At 42.1% G+C, this 14,576-nt stretch overlaps 2 protein-coding genes across 5 annotated transcripts; both read right to left on the bottom strand.

Annotated features, from left to right (window-relative positions):
- Positions 1–1,367: 1,367 nt before the first annotated feature.
- On the bottom strand, positions 1,368–8,620 carry LOC135103743 (uncharacterized). 4 transcript variants are annotated; one of them, XM_064010433.1, is made up of 9 exons: positions 8,497–8,620; positions 7,123–7,370; positions 6,539–6,919; positions 6,159–6,257; positions 4,724–4,861; positions 3,859–4,032; positions 3,513–3,662; positions 2,704–3,017; positions 1,368–2,446 (listed from the first exon to the last, which is right to left on the bottom strand). In XM_064010433.1, the coding sequence occupies exons 2-9, from the start codon at positions 7,315–7,317 to the stop codon at positions 1,600–1,602; spliced, it is 2,298 nt and encodes a 765-aa protein (XP_063866503.1). In that variant the 5' UTR covers positions 7,318–7,370; positions 8,497–8,620; the 3' UTR covers positions 1,368–1,599. The 4 variants fall into 4 exon arrangements, with proteins under 4 accessions (XP_063866503.1, XP_063866502.1, XP_063866506.1 ...); XM_064010432.1 differs by having other exon boundaries at positions 8,211–8,508; XM_064010436.1 differs by having other exon boundaries at positions 2,704–2,938; positions 8,211–8,508.
- A 658-nt stretch (positions 8,621–9,278) lies between these two features.
- Positions 9,279–14,149, bottom strand: LOC135103745 (uncharacterized). Its single transcript, XM_064010439.1, has 2 exons — positions 12,183–14,149; positions 9,279–9,950 (listed from the first exon to the last, which is right to left on the bottom strand). Exon 1 carries the CDS (start codon positions 13,344–13,346, stop codon positions 12,306–12,308), a length of 1,041 nt encoding a protein of 346 aa, XP_063866509.1. The 5' UTR covers positions 13,347–14,149; the 3' UTR covers positions 9,279–9,950; positions 12,183–12,305.
- Positions 14,150–14,576: the final 427 nt, after the last annotated feature.

The following is a 14,576-nucleotide window of genomic DNA, read 5'->3' as shown; positions in this document are numbered from 1 at the left end:
CTATTATCACTCACTACCCGCGTTTACTTGCGCCATTCCTATCCTAACATATCCACATACAATAAAGCAATTCCATACCGATATTGGCAATACGTAAAATACATAAATATAAAATATGCTGGTAGGACTTGATATAGGCAAAGGGAGAAGATTTTGGTGTTCTGTTATCACTTACCACCCTTGTTTACTTGCCCCATTCCTATCCTAACATATCCATATACTATAAAGTAATAGTAACTTCCCAATTAAACATAAAAAAAAGATAGTTGTTAATACGTAAAAAAAAAAAAAAAAAAAAAAAAAAAAAAAAAAAAAAATATATATATATATATATATATATATATATATATATATATATATATATATATATATATATATATATATATATATATATATATATATATATGAAATACCTAGGTGAGGTTTTGATCCAGCCGCCTCGATATGGTACGCATGCGCAGTGGCATCACCGGGGAAAAATTTGGACTCGGCAGAGATTTGGTATGACACCGGCTGGTCCTCTCATATAAAATTTCACTTAGATATTATTGTTTTCGAATTAATATAGCTGTGAAATTTCATGTGAAGTTTTTAAAATCTTGAAAATACGGGACAAAAGGCGTCCCGGAAAGGCTCGATATGGGACGCCTTGTCCCCCTGCATTGTACACACACAACATTGTATTTGTTTCAATTTTATATTTATTTGACCAAATTCGCCTTTATAACAGGTAGTGGGCGTATCGACGCTACCTCAATTAGAATCTCACTTCAGTAGATGCTCGTTTCCTTTCGTTCGTCGTACTTTTAAGGATTAAATTGTGATTAGGTAGCTATATGTCTATTTTTCTTTTCTTTTTTATTTTTAGGGCCTTTAAAAGTACCTAGCGTGAAACTTTCTTCCTATAACTAATGTATTTTATATAATATGCCCAGGGGAAGGCTGGGAGGTCCCTCCCTCCTCCTTTGTTGTACTTGTATATCTCTATGTAGCTGCTCATGACCTTGGCATTCACCTCCATGTCACACAGGTGTGAGTCGCAGGCAGAAATATTTCATATTTGTATACGAAATATTTTCCAGTATAAATGTCCACAATAAATAAATAAATTATATATATATATATATATATATATATATATATATATATATATATATATATATATATATATATATATATATATATATATATATAGTGTGCAACTTCAGCACAAGTGCTTCAGCACCTGTCTGTTCTTCCTTCCCATCCCTTATCCTACACTACAATTTTTCTAGCCCTCAACACCATCAAATTTTTATTTATTTTTATTTATTTATTTTTTTTTTTGGCCTGGCATATATATGAATGAGGGAAGAGAAACAGATGCATACTCCATAGTATATTATTGGTTAAGTATATGTGGAAAAATTTCATGGTACACAATTTGCAGAGACACTTTTTTTTCAAATACATTTTCTCAGAACCACCCACTCAAATCTACATTTAATAAATAAAAATGGACTGCTTAAATAATTCTGTATTTGCATAAGTAAAAAAAATTCACTACATGCCTCCTTAAACTCAGCTCCTGCAACAAGATCTACTAGTCACCTCACAGACTTATTCATGCAGGCTGGTGACCCCTTCATAAGATGGGAAACTCTGTGACTCAGTCTCTGTACTGCTGGGCACCCCTGAGGGTGTGTTCTCAGCAGGCACATTTTGCTGAAGCTGATTCTGAATAGAGAAAGACTGCCTGGCATCAGCAGAAGAAACATCAGATTTAATCTTACTGTCAAAGGGACTGTGCTGGGTTTTGTTGTTGGCAGGAGCATAACTGGAAAGGTCTGAGGTTGAGTCACTCTTATTTGAAGACTGACACTGCTCTGGAGACTTTGTTTGAGTTTGCTGATGTAAATGTATTTTTGCTGCAGCTTTCTTTGGTGAAGTTTTCTCTAGTTTTTCTTCTGCAGTGGTTTTGTAGGGCTCTTTACAACTTACTGACTGGTCATTATTGCACTTCTCTCCAGTGAGGGACAAAGTTTCTGGTGGTCTCACAAAGCCCTGTTCAGCAAGAGAGAACCAAAATTGTTCTTTTTGTCGTCTCACCTGCTCTATCACACTCTCTCCAGTCAACCATTTTCCTTCCAATGGATTAACATCCTTCTTTACTTCTTCTGAACAAAGGCTGGCTCCTGAAGCATCTGATGAAGTTCTTGGAGGAGCTCCATCAGGAATCTTTATGGACAAGCCAGTGTTTTTTGGGAGAGAATCAATACCAGTGATTCTAATGTTAGGTACAAGTGGCTGAGGGTGAGGCACAGCACCTCTCACTGTTGTGAGGATTAGTCTAGCTCGCTGCACAGCATCACCCAAGCTCTGTGTGACATCTGGTGTGTGAGTGACTTGGGAAACCTCTGCTATCAGTGCTTCTGTTTTTCTCCTGTTGTCTTCTAACTTGCAGACTCTACAATGTACAAGATACCAAGTTTACTAAATATAAATAATGGTATATATATACTTCATCTGTTTGCAATTCTGCAGATTTGTGCAGGGAGAGTGTCTCATCTAAAGTATACACATGAATGTACATTGTTAATGAAACATTCATCAGTAAAAAAGACAGACTTAAGGGCTTTATGAATGTAAAGATAATGCACAAAACTGAAAGGCACAAAAATGAAAGGAATATACATATCATGGTAAATGACCTTTGTTACTTACCTCTGCAGCAAAAATGACAATTGTTCTGTAAGGTTTTGTACTGAGAGGCTTGCATGAGGTAACATGTCGGTGTAGGTCTTTGAGGCTGGCAAGTCACTTTGATGCGATGGCAGCTGAGGCTGAGAGACTGGAACATTACTAGTTTGTGTTTGTGAGGTCTGAAGCTGAGGGGCTGCTGCAGAATTTGTTCTGGAGTACGAGTCATGAGACTGTATGCCTGCAGAGGTCTTGCAGACTGATGGCAGAGAGTGAAGGTCACTGTGGCTGGTGTTCATGGGAGCCAAGACGACACCAGAAGTGTTGCCATCATCTTCCTTTAAGTGAGTAAATGAATCAATATGAAACTAATTACATGAAAGGAAAAAGGTAGTACGTTTTGGTCATTCAATCCTTTTTCCTTCAGACACTAATTTGTTAGGGGAAAGTGAGGGCAACTGAGGTATTACAGGGACAAAATTACTAACAAATACTAACTTTTAAGTATACCTTGATGTCTAAAGTCCCTTAAAAAATCATCACATCTTGACTCAGTGTCACAATGAAAATATAGAAAATGAAATAAAATGTTCAATTCCTTTGCTCTTTCACTTTTTATGATCAAGGTGGCAATATTCTTGCCCCTTCCACAGGGAAATTTTAATCTAATTCTTTGCACCAGGGCCAGAAGGCAGCATTGATTTGCTTTTGCTACACTACAATAAACTCATCATCTCCCTGCATCTGCTGCAATCTGATCAGATGTGTCAGAGACTCCTATAAAGGCCTTCACAGCTATACCAAATTCTCATACTACTTTCACATGCTCTGACCTTCAAGTGGGAGGGGCTGGCAGGGGACTGGTGTGTGGCTGTTGTGTCCAAAGATGTTTTTCCCTTGTCAAGTTGTTTTCTCAAGGGCTCCAAAACAATGTACTGTTTACTCTGCCTCTTCTCTGTCATTGTAGAGTTTTGACTCTTCTGCTGTAAAGTTGTATAAAGCATACCTTGCAGTTCTGACTCATGAGAGTATAGCAAAATTAATGTATACTCTTTAAGTTAATACTAAATTAATTTACTATTTTGTAAATTATAAACATGCTCTACACATAATAAAATGTACCAAGACCATAGTGAAACAAAAGCTGCTTTACCAGGTGCAGGGTATACGAGTGAGCACCTTTTTCCTTCTTTTGAGGTGGAGTGTTGCCAATTGGGCCAGCCTGTCCCTCACATGGCCTGACTGCAGGAGGTGAATGTTGGTGGAGTCTACATCTGAGATGGTTATAGCAGACTCCTGGCCACTGGTGTCCTCTATGCCAGCAGCTACCCTCTCTTGAGGCAATGTGGCCCACTTAAAAAGGACACAGTTACAAAGAATTAAAGATATGGAACACAAAGATCCTGTGATTTAAACTAACTTGGTACATGTATGTCAGAAGCATGAGTAGATAACACAATCAAGTGACCAAACAGCCAACTTGCTGAACTGGCACTAAAATGGCTGGTCATTTTGAAGAAATGACAGCAAGTGTAGTATTATGTTGGCCTGGGCTGCTGGAAGAATATCATAATAATAACTATTATTATTATGATTGCAAAGATAAATTATTATCATGTGGCCAGCTGTGCTATACCTAAGCTCCTGAGGTGTAGTAGGGTAGTCCATAAGATTTGTCCCTTTCCACTGGAGGCTGACAAGGCTAAGAAAGTGTGTGTGTGTGTGTGTGTGTGTGTGTGTGTGTGTGTGTGTGTGTGTGTGTGTGTGTGTGTGTGTGTGTGTGTGTGTGTGTGTGTGTGTGTGTGTGTGTGTGTTTTGCTCTGTCTGGGCCACCTCATCTATATAGATATAGGTAGATGATGATTATTATAATTGATGATTATTATTATAGTAATTAAAGATATCAGCCAGTCTGAAGAATTCAAGGAACTGCATACTCCCAGAGGGAGAGCATCAGCCTATGACTTATAGGCCTTGTTGTTATTCCTACATGAAGCAGCATGAATACAAGTCTTAAAACTTTACTTCAAGACAGATTCCTCACCTTGACTGAGGATGGCGGGGACTGAACTCCCACCCTGGCGGCAAGGACCAACATCCTGCGGGCCACCCCAAAGAACTCCTCCAGCACCTCTGTCCAGGCAAAGTCACCACAGGAGGACTCTGCCTGGGACTTCAGTGTCTGTAATGTAGAGACGTTATATAAATGTGCAAAATGTGTAGTCTACTGAGAATGACAAAAAATGTAAAAGGTGTTTGCTACTTGCAGTTTTCTAAAATTTGAGTGCTCTGTGTATTATGGACAATGACATATTGGTAGGAAGACTGAACTGACATGCTGGATGTTGAAAGAGGTCAGGCAATGGCCAATTAATAGCCTGTCCAGTGTTATCATGTCCATGTAAATACATGAAGGAAAATATTTTATTTTGCCATTGTTTATATCAAATTTGAGTACCTATTACAGAATGAGCAGAGGCAAGAGGTGTCAAAGCATGTATCCTTTGTTAACAAGTATGGCACTATTAAAATTAATAGAAAAAAAAAAGCAGACTGTAAGATTTGTCCCAGCAACAGTTTGTTACAGTAAAATCCCTCTTATCCTGCATCAACGGGACCCGCGACATGCCAGATACTTGAATATTGCCGGATACTTGGATATTGCTGGATACTTGAATAGAAGTGAAATTATGTCCACAATCACCACCCTACACTCACGCATCTTACCATAACAAAGATCAGCTGATCGCCGTGCCGCGCGTCGCCACCCGCACTGCCACCTCACACTCACCAACACACAGTTGTAGCATTGGGCCTGTAATTGTGACTCCTTCTGATCTTTTCAAGCTGAACCACTCGTATAACACTTTGTCCATCACTTCACCACTATGATACTGCAGTGTGTGACGATTTTCTGCTGCCTTTAGGGTGTCGGTGGCTTTCATGTAATCCCGCAACTTTTTCGTTTGGGATTTAATGTCATAAATAGTTGATGAGCCCACACCATATTCTGCCATTAGTTGCTGTCTGCTTTCACCTCTCTCTAATTGTCGACAAATGTCTACCTTCTGCTTAAGTGTAAGCACAACACGCTTCCTCTTTTCTACAACTTTAGGCATGATGAAGGTGTCAGGCGATAAACAGTGCACACGCGGGACCGAGTCACTGAGTAAACACAGTGCAGTGGGCCGCGGGTGGCGCGAAGCAGTGCGCTCTGGTGGCAAGGGGACAAAGTATGCCTCGCGTAGGAATTTTAATCGATTATATGAGTACACATTGATTTTTTATTGATTTTAAGGCTCGGCGAAAAATGTGCCGGATACTTGAAGCTGCCGGATATTTGAATGCCGGATGAGAGGGATTTTACTGTATCAAGCATTCATTTATATTTTTTCATGACTGTTGCAATGGAAATTAAGCAAGTGTGGGAGTGGATATCAAGGGAGGGAGGAGTTGTGTAGATCATGTTATTCCCTCACCATCAGCTGTATGTTGATGGTTCGAGCAACTGCTGCCAATGCTCTTAGGTGCTGGCTGGTTCTTGTCCCTTGACCACTTTCTCTTTCCAGGGCCACTACCTGCAGACACAAAGTAAATGTTCACCCTTGTTTACAGAAGTGACTCAGGATGGGCAGGCAACAGGTAACAAGGGAAAGTTTCAAGTACAACTCTGTTGCTACTTTAACATTGTTACAGATCAGGCAATAAATTATACTAAGATATGGTAAAATATTTTCTTTGTACATGAGCTACGTAAAAAATAAATTTTAATATTTATTTCATCTATATAACAGGCTGATATCCTCACAAGGGGGTCAACCAAAACTGAGCGTGCACACACACACACACACACACATACCTCTTGTTTGAGCACAAACAGTGACCGTCGCATTAATCGTGCACACTCATTCCATCGTCGTCTCTTGATCTCTAACTCGAGTGGAGCTACAAAGTCTCTCTGGCGTGGTTCACTGAGGTCCTGAAGGTCCACAAGAGTGCGTGAGATCTGGGACACAAGTCTGGTTAGCTGGCGACGACGCATCCCTACCTCCCCACTCCCCAGACGGCAAGGAAATAATGCCTGGGAGCCAGAACCATCTTTCCTGTGGTGGTGTTTCTTGTTCTGGGATGAAGGTGGAGCTGAGGTGTCTGAGGTTGGGGGTTGAGAAACCAGTCTGGATGCCAAAATCTCTTGTCTGGCTTTAATTTGTGCTGCCTTTACTTCTTCAGGTTTGATATACTGTTTGGGGAGTATATGTATTATAGTAGCACAAAGGCAATATTTATAGAAGGTAGAATATTTTTAGAAATCTAATTCTAGTAAAATCTGATACCTACACAGGTAGTGACTGTTCAGTTTTGAAATATTCATGGGTACATTATGAAATAACATTTGATAGGAATATCATATCAAGTTTATGTTCATACCTGACAAACCGTTACCTTAAATGTGGAAGTGGTGGCAGCAGCCTGGTGGGTAGAGGGAGAAGGACGGGGAACTAGACGGTGGAGAGTGATGGCAGTTGGCAGCCGCTGTCTGTGGTCTAGGTGGCTTGGGGAGATGCGACTCCAACACCAGTGACTGGCTGCTGCTGCTGTCATCTTTTCCTCTCCTCCCTCTCCTTTCTCTCCCTCCATGAATGAGCTCAATTCATGAAACCTCCATGAATGAGCTCAATTCATGAACAGGGCTGTAAGCACACAGAGGTCAATTATATACAGTTAGCAGTAAAGATTCATTTTAATAATGTTGCTCAAACTTGGACAAGAACATTTTAATTCTGAGTGTTTTTAGGTGCTTTTCAAAATGGAGATAGTTTTTTTTCCTTGGAATATAACAGATTTCCAAGTAGGAAAATAAAATTCTCCATTTAAAAATACATGAAAATACACAATACACCCAGAATAAAAATGTTCTTGCCACTAGTCCAATCATAACCATTCACTGGTAAGTGTTCAACTTCACACCTCAGCATTCAGTCAGGTGGCGACACACCTCAGCATTCAGTCAGATGGCGACCCAAATATTCACTCTTCACCATGGTAGTATATTTGAAATGAGCAAAACCAAACTGAACCAAACCTAATCTAACCTAACCAAACTGTAGTGTGCTGTATCAGTAGGGAAGGAATCAGTGGCCACAGCAGCCACTGGTAGCTTATTTATTCCCTATTTTTCAACCATAAAAGTAGTAGTTCTTGAATTTGATTCAAAAAGCATTTCAATAATTGCTGAAGGTTTATAGACATATGACAAACTAGATGTGTTTCATAAGGTAAGAAATTAAATACTGGCACATTAATAATATGAATCTTAATCCAGTTAGCATCTTTCTGAAATTTTCTTTGTTGTTGAAGTTAGGGATATTTATCTCGCCTTAACGTGCTCCACACATTTCTCTGAGTAAATCATGCATCAACCAGTGACTACTAGTCTCCTTCAAGAGCAATTAATGCATGGATAATTTTCATTCAGGAAAAAATAGCTGGCAAAGTACTGCTAAGATTGGTTTGACTTTATACCACATTACCTTGTCCACTCTCTTTAGTTCATTCACAACCTTGTAACATTTAGTGTGAGCACGGCTGTCAGCTACAATATCACTGGTGGCTTTGCGTGTGCAAGGAAGGAGAGTCGGTACACTCCACGCCCTGGGGCAGCGCGCCGCGGCCACTCAGAAACTCCGCAGTGAGAGGTTGTCTAGGAAGTGGAACTTTACCATGAATTCCCAGTAATTGTATATTTCCAGACAGTACTAGTGTCTGAATCACGCAAAATGCTTTCACTCCCTCTGATACCACTATAACAACTCGCACCAGCGCTGTAGTTCAGGATCTTGATCTTGATCTTGATGGTACAGGTGGCACAGGATCACTCCTGAGCCAGGCCTTTGGATCGGCAACTCCTGTAGAAAGGGAAAAAAAAAAAGAGAAACGAACAGCATCCTCTATCCTAATTGTTCATACACCTGGCACGCCACATTCTCTCCAGAAACTCTTTCACCGCCTCAATCATCCTTTCATTGGCCTCTCTACCCAGTCCCAGCAACAACACCATCCATTCCTTTCCTGTCTTCTCCACTCTTTCATTCCTATCATGCCCTAACTCAGTCAGTATCACTTGCATCATCTCATTCCTGTCTCTGGCATACTGCACACACTCCAGCACCACATGTTCCACCGTCTCATCCTCTCCCATGTCACACATCTGGCACACTTTGCTGCGGGACTCAGACCACCTGTAACTCCTTGCATTCACATCCATACACTGTGCCCTCGCTCGGAAGAGAAGATCACCGCCCAGGCTTCCATCATACCACCTTTCATACCTCGGGGCCTCTTTCTCCTTGTACCATTCCAGGGTCTTCTTTCTTTCCATCTCATTCTTCCATTCATTCAGTCCCACACATTTCACTTCTTTGTCTATCTCATTCTTCCATTTTCTCACATCCCATTCGGCTCCCACTCTTCCTCCTCTTGTTACCACCCATTCACGCTCATTTTGATTCCTCCCAGCCATTCTTATCGCCCACACAACTTGCAATCCATTCCTGTCTGTCATTCTCATGCATCTCTTCCTCCATTTGCTTCCACTTTCATTCCACAGGTACACCTTCCTTGCTATTCTTGCATCATCCATTCTCTCAAGCCTAATCTTGTACCTAAGTGTGGCTTTTGTCAGTCTTTCTCTGAAGGTGCTCCATCCCATGTCACCTCTCAAGGCTTCAACTGCTGTGCACCTCGGTGCACTCAGTGCCATCCTTGCTACTTTGTTCTGGCCCACTTCTAACTTATCAATTTCACTTTCATTCCATGCAATCACATCCATACCATACATTATACATGGCACAGCCACACTCTTCCACACTTCTCTCAACACATCATACTTACTTGCTCTCATCCTTGCCGCGCTTCCCAATCGACCTACCCACTGGTTTACCATACTTATCTTTTCATTCTTTGCCTTTGCACACCCACTAGGACTCATCCACATCCCTAAGTACTTGTATTCTTGCACCTGTCTCAACTCATTCTCTCCAAGTCTCCATACCACATTACTTTCATCCTCTGATCTATTCACAATCATTACTTTGCTTTTCTCACTGCTAAACCTTACTCCAAAGTCTTTACCATAGCCATCCACTACATCCAACAAACTTTGAAGCTCAGAAGCTTTGAAGCTTGATCTTGATGGTCTGACCTTGATCTTGATCTTGATGGTACAGGTGGCACAGGATCACTCCTGAGCCAGGCCTTTGGATCGGCAACTCCTGTAGAAAGGGGGAAAAAAAAGAGAAACGAACAGCATCCTCTATCCTAATTGTTCATACACCTGGCACGCCACATTCTCTCCAGAAACTCTTTCACCGCCTCAATCATCCTTTCATTCGCCTCTCTACACAGTCCCAGCAACAACACCATCCATTCCTTTCCTGTCTTCTCCACTCTTTCATTCCTATCATGCCCTAACTCAGTCAGTATCACTTGCATCATCTCATTCCTGTCTCTGGCATACTTCACACACTCCAGCACCACATGTTCCACCGTCTCATCCTCTCCCATGTCACACATCTGGCACACTTTGCTGCGGGACTCAGACCACCTGTAACTCCTTGCATTCACATCCATACATTGTGCCCTCGCTCGGAAGAGAAGATCACCGCCCAGGCTTCCATCATACCACCTTTCATACCTCGGGGCCTCTTTCTCCTTGTACCATTCCAGGGTCTTCTTTCTTTCCATTTCATTCTTCCATTCATTCAGTCCCACACATTTCACTTCTTTGTGTATCTCATTCTTCCATTTTCTCACATCCCATTCGGCTCCCACTCTTCCTCCTCTTGTTACCACCCATTCACGCTCATTTTGATTCCTACCAGCCATTCTTATCGCCCACACAACTTGCAATCCATTCCTGTCTGTCATTCTCATGCATTTCTTCCTCCATTTGCTTCCACTTTCATTCCACAGGTACACCTTCCTTGCTATTCTTGCATCATCCATTCTCTCAAGCCTAATCTTGTACCTAAGTGTGGCTTTTGTCAGTCTTTCTCTGAAGGTGCTCCATCCCATGTCACCTCTCAAGGCTTCAACTGCTGTGCACCTCGGTGCACTCAGTGCCATCCTTGCTACTTTGTTCTGGCCCACTTCTAACTTATCAATTTCACTTTCATTCCATGCAATCACATCCATACCATACATTATACATGGCACAGCCACACTCTTCCACACTTCTCTCAACACATCATACTTACTTGCTCTCATCCTTGCCGCGCTTCCCAATCGACCTACCCACTGGTTTACCATACTTATCTTTTCATTCTTTGCCTTTGCACACCCACTAGGACTCATCCACATCCCTAAGTACTTGTATTCTTGCACCTGTCTCAACTCATTCTCTCCAAGTCTCCATACCACATTACTTTCATCCTCTGACCTATTCACAATCATTACTTTGCTTTTCTCACTGCCAAACCTTACTCCAAAGTCTTTACCATAGCCATCCACTACATCCAACAAACTTTGAAGCTCATCTGCTGATTCACTCATAACAACTACATCATCTGCATAAAGGAGCACACATACTTTATCATTCCCCACACTTACCCCTACATTCATTCTTCTCATCCTGGCTGCTAGCTCCTCTGTATACAGGCTAAAAAGGGTTGGTGACAATATACAACCCTGCCTAACTCCTCTCTCACTCTTCACCCAGTCTGTTTCTATGTCTCCTAGCCTGTATCTAGCTCTTGTGTCCACATACATACTTTGCACTACGTTAACTATCTTTGCACTCAATCCAATCTTTTCTAAGACTCTACCTAACATTTCTCTGTTCACTCTATCATAAGCTTTCTCTATATCCAAAAAACCTAGGTACAATTTACCCCCATCCTTCTTTTTCTTCTCAATCATTTCATTCACCACAAACATATTGTCCTCAGCTCTCCTGTCCCTACGAAAACCATTCTGTTCTTCACCCAGCACTCCAGCTCTCTCAATCCATTTACACAGTCTCTCATTCAACACTGCACTGAAAACTTTACCTACTGTATTCACTAATGCAATTGGCCTGTAGTTCTTCAGCTCATTCTTACTCTTAAATCCTCCCTTATGCAACAGACACACTCGGCTCTCATTCCACTTTCTTGGCACTCTCTCTTCATCCCACACTCGGTTGAATAACTCAGTCATTCTGTCTATCACTACCTCCCCACCATTCTTGTAGAACTCATAGGGTATATCATCTGGACCTGCTGCCTTGCCATTCTTCTGCCTTCTCACACACCTCTCCACTTCATCCCTACTGATTCTTTCATCCAGTTCATCTGCATTCTTCCTTTCCAGTGTTACACATTCTTCTCTCACACTAAACATCTCACCTACCCCACCTACTTCTTCCCAGAACCCTTTGATTGCCTCCCTGATTCCATCCTTCTCTGTTATAACTACACCCTCCACTTTTAGACTCTCCACACCAACACTGCCTGACATATTCTCACCTCTCATGAACTTGTACCATTCACGGCTACAGGTGGCACAGGATCACTCCTGAGCCAGGCCTTTGGATCGGCATCTCCTGTAGAAAGGGGAAAAAAAAAGAGAAACGAACAGCATCCTCTATCCTAATTGTTCATACACCTGGCACGCCACATTCTCTCCAGAAACTCTTTCACCGCCTCAATCATCCTTTCATTCGCCTCTCTACACAGTCCCAGCAACAACACCATCCATTCCTTTCCTGTCTTCTCCACTCTTTCATTCCTATCATGCCCTAACTCAGTCAGTATCACTTGCATCATCTCATTCCTGTCTCTGGCATACTTCACACACTCCAGCACCACATGTTCCACCGTCTCATCCTCTCCCATGTCACACATCTGGCACACTTTGCTGCGGGACTCAGACCACCTGTAACTCCTTGCATTCACATCCATACATTGTGCCCTCGCTCGGAAGAGAAGATCATCGCCCAGGCTTCCATCATACCACCTTTCATATCTCGGGGCCTCTTTCTCCTTGTACCATTCCAGGGTCTTCTTTCTTTCCATTTCATTCTTCCATTCATTCAGTCCCACACATTTCACTTCTTTGTCTATCTCATTCTTCCATTTTCTCACATCCCATTCGGCTCCCACTCTGCCTCCTCTTGTTACCACCCATTCACGTTCATTTTGATTCCTACCAGCCATTCTTATCGCCCACACAACTTGCAATCCATTCCTGTCTGTCATTCTCATGCATCTCTTCCTCCATTTGCTTCCACTTTCATTCCACAGGTACACCTTCCTTGCTATTCTTGCATCATCCATTCTCTCAAGCCTAATCTTGTACCTAAGTGTGACTTTTGTGAGTCTTTCTCTGAAGGTGCTCCATCCCATGTCACCTCTCAAGGCTTCAACTGCTGTGCACCTCGGTGCACTCAGTGGCATCCTTGCTACTCTATTCTGGCCCACTTCTAACTTATCAATTTCACTTTCATTCCATGCAATCACATCCATACCATACATTATACATGGCTCAGCCACACTCTTCCACACTTCTCTCAACACATCATACTTACTTGCTCTCATCCTTGCCGCGCTTCCCAATCGACCTACCCACCGATTTACCATACTTATCTTTTCATTCTTTGCCTTTGCACACCCACTAGGACTCATCCACATCCCTAAGTACTTGTATTCTTGCACGTCTCAACTCATTCTCTCCTAGTCTCCATACCACATTACTTTCATCCTCTGACCTATTCACAATCATTACTTTGCTTTTCTCACTGCCAAACCTTACTCCAAAGTCTTTACCATAGCCATCCACTACATCCAACAAACTTTGAAGCTCATCTGCCGATTCACTCATAACAACTACATCATCTGCATAAAGGAGCACACATACTTTATCATTCCCCACATTTACCCCTACATTCATTCTTCTCACTGGATGCTAGCTCCTCTGTATACAGGCTAAAAAGGATTGGTGACAATATACAGCCCTGCCTAACTCCTCTCTCACTCTTCACCCAGTCTGTCTCTATGTCTCCTAGCCTGTATCTAGCTCTTGTGTCCACATACATACTTTGCACTATGTTAACTATCTTTGCACTCAATCCAATCTTTTCTAAGACTCTACCAAACATTTCTCTGTTCACTCTATCATAAGCTTTCTCTATATCTAAAAAACCTAGGTACAATTTACCCCCATCCTTCTTTTTCTTCTCAATCATTTCATTCACCACAAACATATTGTCCTCAGCTCTCCTGTCCCTACGAAAACCATTCTGTTCTTCACCCAGCACTCCAGCTGTCTCAATCCACTTACACAGCCTCTCATTCAACACTGCACTGAAAACTTTACCTATTGTATTCACTAAGAGAGAGAGAGAGAGAGAGAGAGAGAGAGAGAGAGAGAGAGAGAGAGAGAGAGAGAGAGAGAGAGAGAGAGAGAGAGAGAGAGAGAGAGAGAGAGAGAGAGAGAGACAGAGATGAGAGAGAGAGAGAGACAGAGATAGAGAGAGACAGAGATGAGAGAGAGAGAGAGAGAGAGAGAGAGAGAGAGAGAGAGAGAGAGAGAGAGAGAGAGAGAGAGAGAGAGAGAGAGAGAGAGAGAGAGAGAGAGAGAGAGAGAGAGAGAGAGAGAGAGAGAGAGAGAGAGAGAGAGAGAGAGAGGGAGAGAGAGAGAGACAGAGAGACAGAGAAAGACAGACAGAGAGAGAGAGAGAGAGAGAGAGAGAGAGAGAGAGAGAGAGAGACAGAGAAAGACAGAGAGAGAGACAGAGAGACAGAGAAAGACAGAGAGAGAGAGAGAGAGAGAGAGAGAGAGAGAGAGAGAGAGAGAGAGAGAGAGAGAGAGAGAGAGAGAGAGAGAGAGAGAGAGAGAGAGACAGACAGAGACAGACAGAG

Source organism: Scylla paramamosain, chromosome 9 (genome assembly GCF_035594125.1).
Source record: "Scylla paramamosain isolate STU-SP2022 chromosome 9, ASM3559412v1, whole genome shotgun sequence".
Classification (NCBI taxonomy): Eukaryota; Metazoa; Arthropoda; class Malacostraca; order Decapoda; family Portunidae; genus Scylla; species Scylla paramamosain.
Note: the sequence above shows the minus strand (reverse complement) of the source record. Positions and strands in the feature narration are given on the sequence as shown.

Excerpts from the sequence above, each read along its gene's own strand:
- LOC135103743 (XM_064010433.1), bottom strand. The coding sequence starts at position 7,317 with ATGGAGGGAGAGAAAGGAGAGGGAGGAGAGGAAAAGATGACAGCAGCA. Across the intron at positions 6,258-6,538 it reads TGTTTGTGCTCAAACAAGAG|GTAGTGGCCCTGGAAAGAGA; the intron begins GTATGTGTGTGT and ends TTGTGTCTGCAG. Across the intron at positions 4,033-4,723 it reads CCCCGCCATCCTCAGTCAAG|TGGGCCACATTGCCTCAAGA; the intron begins GTGAGGAATCTG and ends GTCCTTTTTAAG.
- LOC135103745 (XM_064010439.1), bottom strand. The coding sequence starts at position 13,346 with ATGTGGATGAGTCCTAGTGGGTGTGCAAAGGCAAAGAATGAAAAGATA.